Source organism: Paroedura picta, chromosome 1 (genome assembly GCF_049243985.1).
Source record: "Paroedura picta isolate Pp20150507F chromosome 1, Ppicta_v3.0, whole genome shotgun sequence".
Classification (NCBI taxonomy): domain Eukaryota; kingdom Metazoa; phylum Chordata; class Lepidosauria; order Squamata; family Gekkonidae; genus Paroedura; species Paroedura picta.
Window position 1 is genome coordinate 74,353,097 of NC_135369.1, and position 21,711 is coordinate 74,374,807.

Sequence of the window (21,711 nt, forward strand, 5' to 3'; positions counted from 1 at the left end):
ACATGCTTACATGGGGTCCCTTCCCACCCCCTCTAGGGCCATCACTGGACATTTTGGCAGGGGGTGGGTAGGTCAACATGATGATAACTACCTGGCCTTAACCAGGGCCTTTTCAGTCCTGGCCCCGACCTGGTGGAATGAACTTCCAGAAGAGTTGAAGGCCCTAATGGAAATCTCACAGTGTCACAGGGTCTGCAAGATGGAGCTCTTCTACCAGGTATTTGGTTGATGCTGGGTGGCACATCAATTAGGCTCTCTCCTCGAACCAAACACCTATGGTGGGAAGTGGCATTTCCAGCCATTGCATGGCAGTAGAGATGGGGGGATTGGTTAGGGTTGTTTGCTCTTATCTGTTTTGGTTTTACATTCTATTTTCCATTGTTGTGAACCGTCCCAAATTGGCTAGCCAGGAAGGGTGGTATATAAATCTAATCTAATAATAAATAAAGACGTATCACCCTATAAATAGTTAACAAATTTTAAATTTAAAAAAAATGGCTGCCACTTGACAGCACTTTATATACAGACAATGGATAATCTACAGCTGTTAGTTTGATTTATTTACTGCACTTATGATTTGCCTTTCTTCCAGAGACTCGAGGCAGGTTACATAATGTAGTGAAATAGCAGAAGACATCCAACAAACAATGCAACAAGACTAGAGTCACACAAATTAGAAACTAAAAAGGTATCAGACATCATAGACATTGCAAAGGAATGGGTTTTGAAGCTAGTTACAATAATAACTGGCTACAAATGAATCATTCTAAAAATATGCCAGCAGGACTGATGTCAAAGTCAGCCATGGTGGGCATCTATGGGACATACACACTGCCAGCTGATCAACTGCTGACCCTAGGCCTACCTTAACTGGAGCCACCCCATCTACTCTGCAATGATTATAGTAGTCCTGGTCCAGCCTAATCCAAATTCAAATCCTACATGCTACAATCTAACCTCATACTCCATACAGTTTCCATACTCTTCACTGGTATGCATTGACAATGTTAAATCCCCCATAATGCTTGCACTGAACACAGTGCCTAGAACAGGAAATAATAGCTTGGATCAGAGTTTTGGCTTCATTTCAGAGGTTGTCATCAGAATCCCTGTGCCAGGGCATAGTGCTGTTGCCTCTTATGAAATATAGTTCCCCTGAAACACACAGGCAGCAAGCCAGGGAAATAAGAACAAGATATGGAAAAGCAAAGAAGAGAAGTAGGCAGTCATAATCACTATTGCTCCTTCTCTAACTCAGGCTTTCTCAACAGGCATTTCGTGAAACCCTGGGCTTTCTCAATGGACCTAGAAGGATTCTGCCAATTGGGTGAGAATTAATTAGTTTTAATATATTTTAAAACTTAAAAAAATATTTATTAGTGATATGACCATATATGGTTATGTCAATCCACCTCTCCCTCCCAAAATGTCCAATGATGACCTGGAGAGGGGGAGAGGGGAGGGGCCCTAGTCATAAAAATCCTTGCTGGCCAAAGCTCATCATAGGTTGCAGCAACTGGGAATCCAGAGAGGTAAGTACTCTCATTTTAACTCAACTGTGCTGGAGTTGATGACAAGAGGCCACGGAGCACCAGGTGCCTGCTCCAGCTCTGTTCCCAGCCCAGCAGAGTAAACTGCTGGTCTGTGTTTGGCATTGGAGGGGTGGGGCGATGGAGCATGATGTCACATTTGGTGAGAGTATCTGGGTGATGTCACTTCTGATGTCATGTGACATCCAGGGGCGTGGCAGGGAGATGCAACCTGCTGACACCACTTCTAGGGTTTCTAGAAACCTGAACAATGTTTCAGGGGTTTCTCAATGGTAAAATGCCTGAGAAAGCCTTCTTTACAGAGGCAAAACTTCCAAATGAAAAAGGCCTTGTCCCTAGTTACTTCCCATAATTTCTGAATTGTTCTGTTATGCTATAGCCTGATCTTTTCTGCAAAAAGCCTCTTGAATAATTTGTTTTGTGTATTTCATGGAGTGGAATGCCAAAAGGGTGGAAGTCTTCCTGATCTCAACAGGCAGGCTATTGCATAAAGTGGGACCCTCAACAGTGAAGTCGCATATATGGGCAGTTGCTGAGAGAGGAGAAACTAAGGTGGGTGTCATCAGCATATTTACAGCACCTCAATCCAAATCAACAGATGATTTCTCCTAGACATTTCATGTTGGTGTTAAAGACCATTTCCACACTAGGGTTTTGGCTTGGATTTCCATTTACATAGGGTGACTTTTTTTTGTCCATTTCCACACTTAAATTCCACTTTTCTGTCGAAGACTCAATTTGCCCCCTCAGTTGCCCCAAAGCAAGGGAATCCCCAGACATCCAGTTCCCACTTTTTTAACCAGGAGACAGCAGGACATAAATCAAGACCAGCCAATGAGGACATGTTTTCAGTTGGGTTTTTGCAAATGCCACCATTTTCAGTGTTTGGCCACACCCATTTCCTCATCACTGTCCTCCCTCCCCCTCCCATGGGAAAGGTATCCTAATGCTCAGCTCTTTCATATGCCATGCGTCTCCCCCCTCCGCTCCATGTGCCCTTGGTCAGCTGCCCCCTTCTACCCCAAGATGTTTTATTTATTTTAAAAAAAGGTGATCATGTTACAATGCTGGGGCACTTTAACAAGGAAGTGAAAGAAGAGTTGGTTCTTATATGCTGCTTTTCTCTACTCAAAGCAGCTTACAGTCACCTTCCCTTTCCTCTCCCCACAACAGACACCCTGTGAGGTGGGTGAGGCTGAGAGAGCCCTGATATCACTGCTCGGTCAGAACAGTTTTATCAGTGCCGTGGCGAGCCCAAGGTCACCCAGCTGCTTGCATGTGGGGGAGTGTAGAATCAAACCTGGCATGCCAAATTAGAAGTCCACACTCCTAACCACTACACCAAACTGGTGTAGTGGGGTTTTGTCCCAGAGAAGGTAGGCAGGCTTTTAAAGCCTACTTTCTATAATCAGTTAGCCAGATGCAAATGTAATCACCATGATCATGGTGCTCCAGCTCTTTGTCTCAGCCAGCTGTTCCAGAAGGTTACCTTATGGAAAATCTGCTTGAAGGTCCAAGGAAATCAGCATGTCATCCTTCAGTCTCTCTCACACATTGTGGCAACCATCCATCAAATCAAATGGGCCACTTTATCTTCCAAAACTGAGACTGAAGTCGGACTGAAATGGGTCGGGATGTTTAGTCATCCCAAAATGCCTAGAATTGCCCAACTACATTCTTATTGACCTTTAAGGCCCAGCATAACTGTCTAACTCCCAATGCCCCACAGAGCTTTACAATCTGTGGGTCTGAACTGGTTGGTGATCTCTGATCCATGGGAAGTGCACCTGGCCTCGACCAGGGCCAAGGTCTTTTCAGTCTCGGCCCCCACCTGATGGAATTAGCTCCCAGAAGATCTTAGAGCCCTGTCGGATCTATCACAGTTCTTGCAGGACCTGAAAGATGGAACTTTTCCACCAGGTATTCAGTTGAGGGCAGGACGAAGAACATCAGCTGGGTCCCTCCTCTGAATATCCTAAATATCTGAACATTGTCCATGGAACACTCAAACTCAATGGAATCCAAAATGAAAACTGCTTTGAACATGGTTGAATACCCTGTTCTATGGCTTGGAACTGATGGCCCACTGAGTTATCAGGGGGGAAAGGGAAGGCGGGAGGGCTGGGAGTACTGTTGGGTTGTTTTAACTGATGTAAACCACTATAAGCCAGCTAGCCTGGGAGCAACAGTCAACAAATTTATCAAATCAAATCAAAAAATTATTGAGTACCATGTTCCGTGCTGATATTCATGATACCCTTCAAGCCAGCTGAAATTTCAGCAATTTCCTAAGCTTAGGTAAGTAAACCTCTTCTGTCTCATGCTGAGATGGGCAAGGGTTGAATATAGAGCAGGTAGGCCAAGCTATCCATATCACCAGACTGCAACAACGGAAGTCATTCAAGCAACTACATAACATCTTGAACTGCCAGAGTACAGCAATCATTACAGTGATTTTTACTATAAAACACTCTGCATGTTACCTCCTACATGTGTATGACAGCCCCAGTTCTGTTTACTAAAACAAACCACTATAGGATTCAGAAATGCAGAGTATAGAACCAGAAGGCTGGAAGTTTTGCAGGATCATTTCTCTACCTAACATATCTCTGCTACAAATCATTACTCTCCAAACAGCCTTCCCTCCTTACAGGGTTCCAGCTTTGTATTTATAGCAATAAACAGAGGATTATTTGGAACAGAGAAATTCTGGGAAGGGAATGCATTAATCGCCATCTTCCCCTATATCCCCACCTCTATGTTCTGGCTCCTGAAGTGGCTACTCAGTATAAAACTGGGCTTCGTATGAGTACACAGTTTGATCCTAAATTCCATTTTCCCATTTAAAACAAAAGATATTCAGGATGTGCTCCAAGACTAGAAATGCACTAGCAAGGTGAGGTACTAAAGGACCAAATTCTTTACACTTTTCAAGTCATATAACTTTTAAATCTATATACCAAGATTTTCAAAAGCTCTCAAGTTATAATTTTGCATTTGAAGATAACAAGTCCTAGAGAAAAATATTGTAGCATAAGTACAATTACCTGCCGCCAGAGTTGGGCATCTGCAATGATTCATACTGTATATATATAAAACCACATGTAAATCACATTAATTACATGCAGACAAACTATGCAGAGACACTGCATGGCCCTGGATGATAAAAAGCTCTGCATTAAATAAGTTAAATTAAACTTTTCTGATTTACATATCAGTGACTGCCCTCAAATGCAGCAATTAGAAACATAACAAATGTAGATATCAAATCAATTTCCTCCTTATACATAAAACCTTGACACATGGTAGACATATGTATTAAATTGTATTTCTCCCACATTCAAGCATCCCATAACAATTTCAACACTCATTAATCATGTGGAAAATTAATAGGGCATGCATTAACAATACAATCTTTACTGTCTGTATCACTGATGCTATAAACATATTTTGAGAAATAACAAGATATTATATGTCATAATACAGGCATTTTTATTAGAATTAAAATGAAAAGCAGCTGAATGGGGAGAGAGTTAAGAAAAGAAACATAAACTTGACTATTTGCTTGCTTTTAATAAGGCTCCATAGACCAATGCTCCAAGCTGCCAAGCTCCTTGCCTTCCAGAAAGATTTAAAATATAGGTATTCTTAATGCTCAATATTCTTAATGATACAGAAAAATCAGCCTGTATGGACCACAGCTGAACCACCTTGTGTTCTCGAAAGCTGTTTCAAAATTAGTTTTTGTAGCCAACTAATGTCTAACTATCTATGCACAGTTAGACATTAGTTGGCAACAAAAATTATTTTGAAACAGCTTTTGAGAGCACAAGGTGGTTTAGCTGTGGTCCATACAGGCTGATTTTTCTGTATCATTAAGAATACTGAGCATTATTGTTAAGTGTATTTTGGCCACCTCATGGGAAGGAAGGAGTCCCTGGAGAAGAGGGAGCGATTGAGGGCAAAAGAAGAAGGGGACAACAGAGAATGAGGTGGCTGGATGGAGTCAGTGAAGCAGTAGGTGCAAACTTAAATGGACTCCAGGGAATGGTAGAGGACAGGAAGGCCTGGAGGATCATTGTCCATGGGGTCACAATTTGTCGGGCACGACTTTGCAACTAACAACAACAACAACAACAACGTCAAACAGTCTGCAAGTTCTAAAATATAGTACAATGTCCCACCTCTCTCTATATGTATTATATTTAAACAGTGTCATTCCAAGGCCCTTGGAATGGGCCATCAGAAAGGTCTCAGGCCTGTGTATCTTGAATATGTGATTCCAATGCCAATGTAACACCACTGTGGCACCAGCTCAACATTACCTCATAGTCAGAGTGGTTTATGTTAACAACACTGGTATAAATGTCAGTATTGGAGGCATGTTGGGGCAGGAAAAGAACTCAACTGAGATACTAATCCTTCTCCATAAAGACCCCCCCTCACCATGCTGATATAATGGCATGCCAGCAAAAGTAGTATATCAAAATAGTTCAAATGAAACCAATCTCTGTGCTAATGTATTTTGGGTCTCTATCTCCAGTTATTGGATTCTGAGTCCTTATTTCCTATTGTTTTTACTTTTAGCTGTTTAGTGGACCTGGTATAGCAACATAAAAGAAAGTGAGGGGGGTGAAGTGGGTCACAAGAACTCTCCAGCCTGAAGAACTTGTTATTGATAAAGTGCTGCCATCAGCTCCCTATATGTCTCAGGATAAGGGCTGTCTGAGTATCAACCTCCTAATCAGTGGCCGACCCAACCAAATCCTTGGTGCCTGTTCCCATTCATGATGCTTCTTCTCAGTGGGGTCCATGAGACCCCTCACACAGCCTTTATTCCTGGCAGCCCCATAAGTCCTCTACCAGAGTGACCATGGCACACATCTTCACAGACTTCATAAGGATCCTCACATCAACAGTCCTACTCCAAATGGGTCTTGAAACCAGGTTCTGAGAGCAAATCTGAGAGCCTTCTCCAATGACAATCATGATGGCAAAGGTGTCTTCAAGTACAAAGACAGTTCAATGTCGATAGCTGATGGTGAGCCGTGATGTTGAAGGGACCTTGATCTGAAAAGCATTGGCATTCAGGCCCAATTCCAAGGTGATTCAGTGCCAAAGTGGAGATTTCTGTTGACTTTGTGAAGACAGTGGTGCTTGACCTCAAGGAAATGGCAACCACTGGTTTCAAGGTGAGACTGTTTGACACTGGTACAATGCTTCAATGCTTGGCCCTTTTCTGAGTCTGTTCTGGAAGCTGTTCTGCTGATCTCAACATCAATGTCTGGCTTTACACTTCTGATGCCAATGGTATCAGTGCCAACCTTATCAACTGAGCTCTCCTTTTTTCACAAGAGCCCTTTTCTTTCCATCAGGGTCTGGGGGGCCTGAGGGTTTCTCTCACCATGTATTTTTAGCCTTTTGGGCTTTAGAGGTAAACTTGTGGAAAACCAGGCAGGAACTGATATTGTGGCTGTCTCCCAGATGCAGGAGACATGACATGTGATTATCATCTTGGGCCATTTTCATCTTGCAATCCTCACATTTTTTTAAGAGGGCCATCCCATCCACTCTTCTGATAATTTTTGAAATTTTTTTGAACAATTTTCTCTGGAGACCTTGTTCTGAGTAAGCCTCCAGAAGAAGCTCAAAGAAGCACATCCTTTCCTCATGGCAGCAAGAAGAGAACTGAGGGAGAAGTATTCTCTCTGTCTTTGTCACGTGATCCTTCGGGTGGGAAAAGACCTTTCTATAAGAGGGGAGGGAGAGCACTTCTAGAGTCTAGATGCTTCTAATATAAGCTTGGAAGCTCCTCTTCACAGCAGGCAGGCAATTATGCAGTCCCTAATTTGTGCCTACACATAAGCCATGAAGATGAACGGAGGATTAATTGGAGTATGATGGATTTTGTTTTTATTTAGGGGAGGAAGAGGAAAATTCATGTTGCAGAACCAGCATTAAAAGAACTTTTACAAAATATTAGAGAATATGGTTCGGAAACACCTCTAACAGATTTCCCAAATCAGAGTTAAGTGTATGCAGAAACAGTGCCTTAATATTATCCATCATTTGAAAAATCGAATCAATATAGCACTTTTGTGATCCAGACTAAACATACAGGATAGAAGTCACAAAATAAACCAGATCCTGCAACAAATTAAATGGTTTGCCAAAAAAAGGCCACACATACATGAACATTACATTCAGTCTTCCATGCAGACAATAAAAGCACCTCTGATCCCAAAGTAATTAATAAAAGATTTTACTATACCAAAGCCAGCTTTAAAAATCCACCCTGTAAAAAATACATAAACACTGAAAATGTTGAGTAAAGTAACATTATGGGGAACAGACAAAACATCTGAACTGATTATATGATATTAGCAAGCGAGATAGTAATCTGGCAGTTCATAGCTATACAGACTAAGTTCCATGAGATCTATAAAAATAAATGTTATACATTTTGAGAAAAATAATTTATCAGTTTTCTAGACATTAAGAAAATCTAAAAGCAATACAAAAATCTTCTTTGGAACTTCTCACAATATACTAAGAACCAAAATATCCTACAATACCATATTGATAGTTCTGGGTTACATTTTTAAAGTCTTGAATGCTTAACCCAAGTAATTAGTCTTTATAATAAATGTCCAGTGGCACCTTAAAGCATAGTGGATTTTATCATGGCATAGCATTTTGTAAGCTAGAGCTAGTGTTTTATATGCACAAGAGTTACATTCAAAGTTACATGTTATACAACTAATGAACTCAATTCCATGAAAATGGACACATCCAAAAATTGTTTTGCCTTTAACATGCCACAAGAATCTTTGTTGTCTTGGACTCAATAGAACAACAAAAGCTAGTCTGTGACACTAGGCTTTATAGCCATCTCACTATAGGGCTAATTTTCATTCACTCAGTTATATTTTTTACCATTTGTCATCTTGCCTTAGTTAAATGAAATTGACACACAAAATAAACAGAGGAAAATCTAAACTGTTACCACCACAGATATTATATGGGCTGGATCCAAATTAGTCTTCCCCTAGACCACAGAACACCTCTACTAGTCGGGGAGGGTGACTTAAGAGCCTCACGTCACACCTAATGCTGTTACTGAGAGGACCTGATGCCCATCAGAATCACCAGTTTGGAAAGCACAGTGGACTACACAAGGAACGAATAATTCTATGAGAAGAATTCTGCTGATAGTCATAGGATCAAATCCTATAACAATAGCTTGTCTTCATGAAATTGACCTGTAGTATCAGACTAAAGCAGTAAATAACTGGTCATATTGGTTTTCTGAAAACACTCAACTGGCTCCCCATGGCTGACACTCAACAAGAGAAAAACATTTTCTTTTGTGTTTATTCTCTTTTTAATACTGCATCTTTCCCATAATAACATAGTTGAAACTTTTAAGATATGGAAGAACAAATTCAGTCCAAATCAATGGCTGAACTTCCTACTACACAACTTTGACTTTAAAGATTGGAACTAGCGATCTAATAATGCAACGATCTTCCCCCAAAGTGAGGAAATGGTGAAAATGTTCCCTCCTTCCTCAGTGGAGCTCCACTGCCAGAAGTAAGAAAAAAGGAGCTGGTTTTCTGGACTCCGCTTTTTACTATCCAAAGTAGTCTCAAGGCCATTTACAATCGCCTCCCCTTCCTCTGCCCACAAAAAACACCCTATGAGGTAGGTGAGGTGAAAAGATCTCCGAGATCTATAACAGGTCCAAGGTCACCCAGCTGGCTGCATGTGGAAGAGTGGGGAAAACAAACCTGATTCTCCAAATCAGAATCCGATGTTCTTAAGAACGACACCAAGCTCGCTCTCAATCTAATAAGAATGGTTTCTTTCTCATTCCTTCCTCAAGGTAGCCTACTTACCAATTTGACTAAATTAAGGTGACCAGATTGTCCCACTTTTGGAGGGACATCTGGGGGTACCTGGCAAATTGTACTTATGTTGAAATTAAAAATATATATATTACAATACTATTTTTACGTACTATGTGTTCTATGAAACTTTTTGTTGCTCCATATAGACCAAATTTTTAATCAAGAACCCCCCTGGTCAATGGTGTCCCGCTTTACCAATGTTAAAATCTGGTCACCTTAGACTAAATCTCCATGCAGACCTCACAAGCCTGGGAATGGAGCTTCATGACTCATAGAATCATAGAATCATAGAATCATAGAGTTGGAAGGGGCCATACAGGCCATCTAGTCCAACCCCCTGCTCAACGCAGGATTAGCCCTAAGCATCCTAAAGCATCCAAGAAAAGTGTGTATCCAACCTTTGCTTGAAGACTTCCAGTGAGGGGGCGCTCACCACCTCCTTAGGCAGCCTATTCCACTGCTGAACTACTCTGACTGAGAAAAACTTTTTCCTGATATCTAGCCTATATCGTTGTACTTGAAGTTTAAACCCATTACTGCGTGTCCTTTCCTCTGCAGCCAGCAGAAACAGCATCCTGCCCTCCTCCAAGTGACAACCTTTCAAATACTTAAAGAGGGCTATCATGTCCCCTCTCAACCTCCTTTTCTCCAGGCTGAACATTCCCAAGTCCCTCAACCTATCTTCATAGGGCTTGGTCCCTTGGCCCCAGATCATCTTCGTCGCTCTCCTCTGTACCCTTTCAATTTTATCGATGTCCTTCTTGAAGTGAGGCCTCCAGAACTGCACACAGTACTCCAGGTGTGGTCTGACCAGTGCCGTATACAATGGGACTATGACATCTTGTGATTTTGATGTGATGCCTCTGTTGATACAGCCCAAAATGGCATTTGCCTTTTTTACCGCTGCATCACACTGCCTGCTCATGTTTAGTTTACAATCCACAAGTACCCCAAGGTCTCGTTCACACACAGTGCTACCTAGAAGCGTACCCCCCATCCAGTAGGCATGCTTTTCATTTTTCTGACCCAGATGCAGAACTTTACACTTATCTTTATTAAATTGCATCTTGTTCTCATTTGCCCATTTTTCCATTGTGTTCAGATCTCGTTGAACTCTGTCTCTATCTTCCGGAGTATTTGCCAGTCCTCCCAATTTGGTGTCATCTGCAAACTTGATGAGTAGTCCCTCCACCCCCTCATCTAGATCATTAATAAATATGTTAAAAAGTACTGGGCCGAGCACCGAACCCTGAGGTACCCCGCTACTCACCTCTCTCCAGTCTGATGAAACACCATTGACAACAACTCTTTGAGTGCGGTTCTCTAACCAATTCCCTATCCACCTAACGATCTGAAAATCCAGATTGCAGTCCTTCAACTTATCCATCAGAACATCATGGGGAACCTTGTCAAAAGCTTTACTAAAATCCAAGTAAATGACATCAACCAAATTTCCCCGATCCAGCAAACCTGTTACTTGGTCAAAAAAGGAAACTAGGTTGGTCTGGCAGGACCTGTTGGAGACAAATCCATGCTGACTTCCTTGGATCACCAAATTGTCCTCCAGATGTTTGCAGATCGCTCCCTTTAATATCTGCTCCATTATCTTCCCCACAACAGAGGTCAGACTCACTGGTCTGTAGTTTCCCGGGTCATCCTTCCTCCCTTTTTTGAAGATCGGAATAACGTTTGCTCTTTTCCAGTCCTCCGGGACATCTCCAGTCCTTAAAGAGGTTCCGAAGATGATGGACAAGGGCTGTGCAAGTTCTCTGGAAAGTTCTTTGAGTACTCTCGGGTGCATTTCATCTGGACCAGGGGATTTGAACTCATCCAGTGCAGCTAAATGCCTCTCGACCACCTCTCTATCCATGTTAACCTGCCACCCAGACACTATCCTTTGGCTACAGCCATCTCTAGATGTGCCTAAACACTTTGACCTGTGGGAAAAAACAGATGTAAAATAGGCACTAAGCCTTTCTGCTTTCTCTGCATCTTCCGTTAGAGTTTGTCCATCCGCACCCAACAGCGGGCCTATTGCCTCCTTTACTTTACGTTTGCTCCTCACGTAACTGAAAAATCTTTTCTTGTTACAATGGGCTTCCCTGGCCAATCTTAGCTCACTCTCAGCTTTGGCCTTTCTGATGATTGATCTACAGTGCCTAGTAACCTGTAGGTACTCTTCTTTAGAGCTCTGTCCTTCCCTCCATTTCCTGAACATTTTCCTTTTCTTTCTTAGTTCCTCTTGAAGTTCTCTGTTCATCCAAATAGGCTTCTTAGAGCTCCTGCAGTGTTTTCGTATTTCTGGAATAGTCATTGATTGAGCATGCAATAGCTCTTGTTTGAGTAGCGCCCACCCTTCACATGCTCCCTTCCCTTCCAGCATTCTCGTCCATGGTATGACACTCATCATGTCTCTGAGTTTATTAAAGTTTGCCCTACGAAAATCCAACATCTGCGTCTGGCTACAAGCTTCCTTGGCTCCCCATCTCAAAAGGAATTCTATGAGGACATGGTCACTTCCCCCTAGGGTCCCCACCTCCTTCACCTCATCCACCAACTCTTGCCTGTTGGTCAGTATTAAGTCCAGTATGGCTGAACCTCTTGTGGGTTCATCTACCATTTGATAAATGAAATTATCAGCCAGGCAGGTCAGAAACTTGCATGACTGAGGACGCTTCGCAGAGTTTGTTTCCCAGCACACATCTGGGAAATTGAAGTCACCCATGATGACAAGGTCCTGCCGTTTGGATATTTTCTCAAGCTGCTCACAAAGTGCAGCATCCACATCCTCTCGTTGGTCAGGCGGTCGGTAGCAGACACCAACCACCACACTGTTTGTTTTCCCCTCGCTTATTTTCACCCAGATGCTTTCCACTGTAGATATGCTCTCCTTCACTAGAATTTCCTGACAGGTAAGCCCTTTCCTCACATACAGTGCCACTCCTCCACCTCTTCGATCTATTCTGTTTTTTCTGAACAGTTCATATCCATCCACCATTACATTCCAGTCATGAGAATCATTCCACCAAGTTTCTGTGATGCCTACTAGATCATACCTTTCCATCAGCATGAGAAGTTCCAGCTCTTCCTTTTTATTGCCCATGCTTCAGGCGTTAGTATAAAGACATCTGAATCCTTTTACTTTTGGTTCCCTATGAGCTGGCCTTGCCGGTTGGGCTGCCTCCGATAGTTTTCCTTCCATAGAGGATAGAGGACTCAGAGGATTTGAACCACTACACCACACTGGTTAGAGTGGAATCTATTTTACATCTGTGGAAGCTATTCTTTACCAGTCACTTGGGATTTCAGTAGATGGTGACCTTTACATTAGAAGCATTGTTATAATTTAAATTGACTGGATATTTGTGTATAATGACAGCAGCAAGAGAGCCTCTCTTTCCAGCCCACATCAACACAATCTGTTGGCCTTTTTTCTCATATTGCAAGTGGCAAGGATTTCCTTTTTAGGTGTATAATTTCAGATTAAAATTGATTACGCTAGTATATTAACACAACACCCAATATTCTATTCACATGCATGGGAACTCCAGTCTGTTTTGCTACACTGGAACTAGCATTATGTACTCTCATTTCACAGATCTACTGAATGCTTAAGCAGGAGTTAGTTGTACTCTTTGGCTTCTAGAGCAGGGTCCATGTGCCAGAATGGGACTTATCGGAAGAAATCTCCTTCCATGTGTATTAGTGAAAAGTCATTATCCTTACCAAAGCTTTAAAATTTGACTGTTCATACTAAGACTTAGTTTCAGTAACAGCAGTAACACAGAGATCTTGAAAAAAACATAGCAAAAACTCACATAATGAATTCTGACATGGCAAACTGGCTGCCTTGTTGCCACAGAACCTGGCTTCAGAGTTTACCAGAAATATGCCAAAGAATTTTGAAACAATTGGAACTGCCAGTCTGGAATTAATAGAATAAAATGTTCAAAATACATTTTCTCCCTCTCTTCCTATCTCCATATTCTCTTCTCAGCTTCCCCTATTGTAGCCTCTTTATTCTTTGTCATTTTTCCCCTTTGGGTAGTTTCATAGAGCCAACATTGGCTCCAATCCCAGGGCTTACTTTGTGCCAGATGTATTCTGTAAACTTGTATCAAGATGGCAAGTGGATGGTGGGGTGATGGTAAAGTTCATGCTGGGACTTTCCAGTAAAACTTATATAGATTCTTCTTTTTCCTACTTCTCTCTCTTAGGCTCTTCTTCCTTTCCCCACTGTCATTATACATTTAAAAACAAATTTTCACTATTTAATATTATTTAGTGGGACTCAAGTCAACATTTCACAAATATCTAAACTTCACAAAGAAACTTATAGTCTGAGACTGACAGTGAGAATGTAATAATTGAAAATAATAAGCACAGAGGCATGTCAAAGACCGGCGCAACTGACAACCTCTGAATCAAAAAGAAAGACTATACTCCTAGGTTAACTAACACAGGGGTAGTCAAACTGCAGCCCTCCAGATGTCCATGGACTACAATTCCCATGAGCCCCTGCCAACAATGCTGTCCATGGACATCTGGAGAGCCGCAGTTTGACTACCCCTGAACTAACAATAAAGCATCTCAGCTTCAAGTATTAACATGAATTCTAGACATAGAACACAACAAAGCAACTCTACATAGGGATTCTGATTCAGAATTTCCAGTCCCCATGAACTACAAGAGGCCTGTGCTTAGCTCACCATATCTCTTAGTCTATCTAGTAAGTGGCAGTGAACACATAATAAAGAATAGTTGCCATGGGAAACTTATGATACAATTGCACACTTTTCCATGTACTGTCTTTCATGTAACTTCTTCTGAAACTGAGCATACGAAAGAATAGTGTCCTCATCATATTCCCTTTAAAGACAAAGCAAGGGATAAAACAAGGGAAAGCCCACAGGATAACTTAAGGAAAACACAGTTAATCAAAATTCTATGGAAACTAAAATAGTTACTGGAGAAAAAATGCACTCCAACATTATTTTAAATTCTGTCATAACAAAGATGAACAACAGTATCTAAATAGATACTGGATTGTACACAACAAGAATTGCAAATGGAATGCATCTCATGGCATTGCACTTTCCCTCCTCCTCCTCCTGCAACTATCACACCTGTTGAAATGTTGTCCAAGGTGGTCAGAGGACCCTAGGAACACATGCTGGGCTGCATCCAAGTCTGCAGTAGGAGGTGGATATCAGCAAAAATAACAATTCCCTATGCCAGAGGAAGTATTCTTCTGCACGCAGAAATAATTACAGGATACAATCCACTGTCATTTAGTTACTTTAAATATGTGTTCTATATTTTTAGATCTCATTAACCAGCTCTTTTTACAGCAAATTGAAACCCTATACTATTTCAAGATTAAAAGAGGCCTGATTAAGAAATGCTGACATTTATCTGATATATTAGATGTGAACAACTTAAAAAAAAAGGCACATTCTTGAACTAGAGCTTTAAAAAGGTAAAGGTATCCCCTGTGCAAGCACCGAGTCATGTCTGACCCTTGGGGTGACGCCCTCTAGCGTTTTCATGGCAGACTCAATACGGGGTGGTTTGCCAGTGCCTTCCCCAGTCATTACCGTTTACCCCCCAGCAAGCTGGGTACTCATTTTACCGACCTCGGAAGGATGGAAGGCTGAGTCAACCTTGAGCCAGCTGCTGGGATCGAACTCCCAACCTCATGGGCAGACAGCTCCAGACAGCATATCGCTGCCTTACCACTCTGCGCCACAAGAGCTTTAGAAAGCTTATTATTTTTGAAAGAAACATAAGAGGTTAAAACGATATTGTAAACTTTATAAAGAAGACAAGAAAAAAATGAAGCATGAAGAGAATAATCAAGCACCAAAACAAAAGGATGAATGACTTATATTTCCTGTAACTACTTATGGTGAAGAGAATATCAGTTTCTGGGACAATTCATTATTTGCTACATTTGTATCCCAGTCTTCTTTTAAATGGTTCTTCTCTCCCATGTTTAGGTGTTTAGGCTGAGGTTGTGTGATTAATCAAGTCACGCAGTGGACTTCATGGCTGAATGGGGATTTGAACTTGGGTGTTCTCAGTTCACTTTAACTGCTACACTAGCGATCCCCAACCTGTGGGCCGCGGACCACATGTGGTCCTTCGACTAATTGGAGGTGGGCCCCGAAGGACGCCTTCTCCCCCCCCCCGGCCCTTTACTTCATCCCCCCCCCAGCCCTTTACAACACACTTCATTGTTGTGGCGTGTCTGTATCTTATTTTGAAGGGATGTTTAAACATTACCATAGCGACCAGAGAGCGTTAGGGCAGTGGTTGAGAGTAGAGGATTAAACTACCCCCCCCCCACCAGGCCTCAGTAAAAGGCGTTGAGTGGTCCCTGGTGAGTGGTCACCGGCGTTGAGTGGTCCCCGGTGATAAAAAGGTTGGGAACCACCCAGCAGCTACACCACATTGGTTTATTATATAAAATATGCCAGTTCTACAGTAATCATGCTTAAAGAGTGTCTGCCTCACAAATATAGACCTCCTTGCTTACTGCCTAATAGTATGTAAAGGGTATGGATTGTTCTATGTTCCAACTGTCCAAGAGGGGAAATCAGAAAAGAAACAGGGCTTTCTCAACTGGAAACTTACATCTGAAATATTATTATTAATGTGATGATTTGTCACAGCCAGATATTTGCCTGGTAGATGGTATTCTACAGTTTGAGATCCAGCCAAGTTCTTGGTAATTGCAAATTATCTTCACAGGATTCTTGCATTCCAAGCACCACTGTCTTCTGGAGCTGAGCTGTGGTTATTTGCTCAATGCCCAGAATGTCCAGGTGTTTCTTATGACTTCTAGGCACTGCTCCAAGGGCTCCAATGAGAACTAGAATGATGGTAACCTTTTCCTAGAGGCACTCCAACTCTATTCACAGGTTTTGGTATTTTGTGATCTTCTCTTGTTTTTTCTTTTCTGTTCTGCATCTCCTGAGATTACAGTCTCAATGATCCAAACCCCATTTCTCATTTTTTTTCCTACTAGGTGAGTTATGCTGCAGGTGCTTATTTGTTTGTAATTAGAAGTCACAAAGAATCTTTGCTCCATCATTCACCATGATCTTGTTTGGTTTGTGCTTCCATTAATTTCTGGCTGATGGTAAGCCATGCTTCTTGCAAAGATTCCAGTGCAAAATCCATTTTGGAGCCACTTAGAGGTATTTTCACTATCAACTTTATTCTCTGTGTTTTTCAAATATTGCCCACGCAAGTGCCTTTCCTTTGATTTCAATCTTTTTGTAATCCTTGGTTTCTGTAACCTTAAATAAATTTGTCTTGGACACTTCAACTAGAAACTTCTCTTTGGTCTTTGCCATAATAATCACATTATTATTTATAAAATGTATATCCTGCCTTTTTACCTTCATAAGGCCAACCAAGGCAGATAACAAATCCACAAAAATCAACCTCCCTGACACAAATTATTAAAACATATTTCAAAGAGATCTTAAGTACATACAAAGATACACAAAACAGCAACTACATCATTGGTTAGGAAGGGGGGATCACTGAGGGAATCCCCCCACAACATTCAAATAAGTTTTTCCCAGCTTGTGGAAGCGGGCCGCAGAAGGGGACCAATAAATCTCCCTGGGGAGGGAGTCCAAGAGTCTGGTGCCATAATTGAAAAGGCCCTCTCCTTGGTGACCACTGACTAATCGCAGAACCTGAAGTAGGGACTACAAAAAATACCATAGCTGCCAGGCAAATTCATACATAAGCCCCAATACTACATTCTTTAAGAGAGAGAGATAACTTTATTTATATTCTGACAAGTTTGACAGAATTAGTACTGGAAAGTGCTGTCAAGTCATAACCAACTTCAGGTGACCCTACAGGTTATCAAGGCAAGAAACAGAGGTGATTTGCCATTGCCTGCTTCTACACAGAAATCATGGGCCTTCCTTTGTGGTCTCCCATCCAAGTATTAACCAGGGCTGATGTTTCTTAGCTTTCTGGATTGACACAATCAGGCTTGCCTAAGCCATCCAGTTGACAACAGTATTAGTATTTGCCAACTAGTCCCATCTTTTTATATTTTTTGACATAACAATGGGTTGGATTGAGCAATTTCCCCTCACTGACAGTCCTGCTCTATTAGCAAAAGGTGACATTCACCATACCAAAACTCACTTAGTCAAAGAAGATTGTTGGATTAAAACCAGTATCTTTAAACCGCTCCTGCAGAGCGGATTAAATACAAGAGTAAGGGCTGTCTGGGAGGAGTTAGGACAGGCCCTGTCTGGGATAAAAACTCAGAGGGCCCTGAATGGGCCCTCCGATTGTCCATCCAGGGCCAAGCCGCCAATGGGGAGCCGCACGAAGCGCGGCTCCCCATTGGCGGCTTGGCCCAGCCTCACCTGCCGGCTTGGGGACTCGCCTCGCAGATTGCAATGGCAGCCTGTGCCAACAGTCCTCCGGGCCGACACTCCTCCATCTACGGGAAGGAGCAGGGACACTGTGTCGGAAATGCAGCGTTTCTCCTCCTTTCTCCCCCCCGGGGAGCCTACATTCTCTCGATCCCCCTCGCCGGCCGTTGCCGCCTCCCCCTGCGCACCCAAGAGGGCCCTGCTGCCACCTCCACCGACTCCCACTCAATTCTGGCCTCGCCACTGGCCCGCGCGGCCTGGAGCTGCCCGCGCCGCCACCCGCCGCCTCCAGCAATGCTGCCTTCGCTCTTGCTGCCGCCCGACACGCCCGCTGCTGCAACAGCTCGCTCGCCGCCCCCGCGGCTGTACCCCTGCCGCAGCCTCCACCGATGCCCACTGACCTCAGGTCCCGCTGCTGGCCCGCGTGGCCAGGAGCAGCCCATGCCGCCACCCGCCACCGCCAGCAACACTGCCTTCGCCCTCGCCGCCACCAGACCCAGCCGCCCACGCAACAGCTTGCTCGCCGGCCCCATGCCCGTGCTTCTGCCGCCTCCGCCCCCTCTGCCCACGGCCACTGACCTCAGGCCTCAGCGTCGCACCGCACACCTGACACTAGGCCACGCCACCACCCGCCGCCACCAGCAAAGCTGCCTTTGCCATTGCCATCACCTAACCCGGTCACGCCCGCCACAGCTCAGATCTCCGGACCACGCTGTGGCCTCACGGCACCGCCAGAATACCAGGACACCGGCCCAATGCAGCTAAACAAACGTCCACCGCAGCCATGGAGGGGCCCGCCGAGCCGGTAAGCTAGCACCCACTGTATTTATACCACATCGGGCTTATATTCTAGTGTATAAATAAAATGTCAAGAACTCTGATGCTCATTTAAAATGTGTGGCGTACTAGTAACCTGTAAAATAATGTCCTGCCATGAAATCTCCTTTTGAAGGAAAAACAAGGTAAAAATATTGTTTTCTTTCTTATGGCAAGAAGGCACATTTCTTATATTTTTTAATAGGACACCTTCATACTCATTACTTTTCAATGTCTCTCAAGTTTTAAAAATATTAGATTGTGCAACTAAATTGTTTTTATCGAGAATTCCATCAATATCATACTGAAAATCGATTGTATACTTCACATCAATATTATATTATACTTTTGTTTACAAAAATCAATACTTGCCTACAAGTTATCAGTGGAGGTGGGAGCCCTCATATGTTTTTGTATATTAATTTAACAATTTCCGTTATGTTGGCTATTTAGGCACACATCAAACTTTAGCAATCCATTATTTTATTAATACTACAATTGAGCGGGTATCATTTCTTTGCAGCAACAATATTAGCTGCTTTTGACAGATTTGTAATTTAAAACATGTATACATTTTTTAAGAATGTAAGAAGAAGCTTGCTGGATCAGGCCAGTAGCCCATTTAGCCCCAATATGTTCTTTAACTCAGTTGTTGCCTCCTAATACTGATGCTGCCTCTGAATCCAGAGGTTCCCTGTAGTCACCATGGCTAGATGCTCCCAATGGACCTATCCTCCATTATACTGCTAAAAGCCCCTTTTAGAGCCATCACTACATCCATTGAATTCAACAATGTATTTGCATGTTGAGTATATAATTATTTCCTTTTGTCTGTCCAGAGTCTATTGTCTCTCTATTTCATTGGATTCCCTCGCAAAATTTTATAAACCTTTGTGTTTTTTTTCCCTAGTCTTGGATTTCCTTATTACAAAATCCTTCAACACTTGAATCATCTTAGCTACCCTCTTCGGCACTTAGAATCATAGAATCATAGAGTTGGAAGGGGCCATACAGGCCATCTAGTCCAACCCCCTGCTCAATGCAGGATCAGCCCAAAGCATCCTAAAGCATCCAAGAAAAGTGTGTATCCAACCTTTGCTTGAAGACTGCCAAGGGGGAGCTCACCACCTCCTTAGGCAGCCTATTCCACTGCTGAACTTCTTCAACATCTGAGAAACTAAGCATAGAAAAATTGTAGTTAATCATTAAGTATTTTTAAAAATCTGTAAAACACTACTTACTTGTGTCCCAACAGTCTCCTGGAAGCATCGTCCAAGCTGAGTTTTAGCAGAAACAGGGTACACATGAGAAATTGGCTGCTGATGTGAATAGGGTGGATGTACTTTCTGAGTCTTCTGAAATGGCAAACTTTGATAGGAAACCTGGGAATGTCCTGATTGGGATGGCTTTGTTTTTTGTCCAGATGTGCTATCAATTCTTGACACCTGATGGAACTGCACTGAAGCTTCAGGAGGATGTTTCACATGAATATTCACAATGTTAGGGGGGAATTTCACTGGAGAAACAATTAAAAGAATAAACTCAAATTAAAAAAACACAGTTCTTTAACTCAGCAATACCAAATACCAAAATTATTTTTTCCCAAGCAATATTTTACATATCCTCAACTTTAGTATATATTTTTTTTAATGTCTCAATAAACCTCTATTTATTATGTGAAGGGCACTAGTGTAGCTTGCTATCATACTTAAGAGTTCCTTCCTGTCTCCTCTATTCTTGCACAGAGCATAACTGAAAGCTTTAGGAAGTCTTGAATCAAGCTCCAATTTACCATGTCATCTGATATCTATACCCAGGCCCACTAAAGCTTGTTCACAGCTCTCCCAGCAACAAAATCTCAGAATTCTAAATCTTGGTTTAATACCCATTTAGAAATCCCATTTTGCTAGCATAAACCCTGCATCTGGCTGACTTCTGATAGCAATACTGGGCTACATGAACCTTTGGACCCATCTAATAGGTCTCTGTACATGTTACCATTAACATTATTGGAAGTGCTAAGAACAAATTTCTATAAGCAAATTTTGAGAATAAAATTTTGATTTCTAAAGCTAGCTACTGATGATAAAAACCACCAACAGACTATAAAAACCACAGAACAGCTTCCCAGTGGAAAAGGCTTTCTCGGGAGGTGGTGAGTTCTTCTTCTTTGGAAGTTTTTAAGTAGAGGCTAGATAGCCATCTGAAAGAAATGCCGATTCTGTGAACTTAGACAGATTGTGCATGGGTAGGCAGAAGGGATTGTGTCTATCCTTGGCTCTTGTGGCTCTTTCTTGCATGCCCAGGGAAATGCTGATCACCACTTTGTGGCCTGGAAGAAATTCGCCTCCCAACCCCAAAGTGGGAAATGGCATTTTCCTGGGCATACAAGAAAGGGCCAAAAGAGCCAAGCAAAGACACAATCTCTTCTGTCTATGATTTCCATTGCAAGAGAAGACTGAGAAGTAAGAATTGAGCAGTTCAGCCCTCTCTTCATCACCTGTTACAATGTCACGTTCTTGCCCCTGCAATAGTCCTACCATGTCCTTACTCTTTTTCTTACTTTGAACATTTTTGTTGTCTTTAGCATTTAGCATTAGCCTAAGCTCATACTAAGCTTTAGCTTTTCTAATATTCTCTCTACAAGCATTAGTTATTTGTTTACATTAATCTATGATTATAAGGCCCACCCATTCAGTTTTATAAATGAATCTTTTTATTACTCAGATCTTTTGAAAGCTGTTTAAGGAGGCACCCTTGCTTCTTTAGGCTCTTCTTGTTTTTCTTTCTCAAGGGAACGGTTTGTGGTTGTGCCTTCAGTATTTCAGTTTTCATAAACTCCCATTCCTCTTGAACTCCCATCGCCTTAAGGTGTTCTGACAATGGGATTCTACCCAGAATAATGTTAAGTTTGTTAAAGTTTGCTTTCTTGAAGTTCAGCCTATGTGTCTGACTATGTACAGCTTTTCTCTCTCCCCAGACTGTAAATTCCAAAATCACATGGCCATTACTACCAAGTGT

At 42.3% G+C, this 21,711-nt stretch overlaps 1 protein-coding gene across 12 annotated transcripts in view; it reads right to left on the reverse strand.

The window, feature by feature from the left end:
* Positions 1-21,711, reverse strand: part of LTBP1 (latent transforming growth factor beta binding protein 1) — a 276,190-nt gene that overhangs the window by 169,201 nt on the left and 85,278 nt on the right. For all 12 annotated transcript variants that reach the window (XM_077343424.1, XM_077343401.1, XM_077343391.1 and 9 more), the window contains one exon: positions 19,932-20,206. In XM_077343424.1, the coding sequence (XP_077199539.1) occupies positions 19,932-20,206 (275 nt within the window). The remainder of the gene's footprint in view (positions 1-19,931; positions 20,207-21,711) is intronic.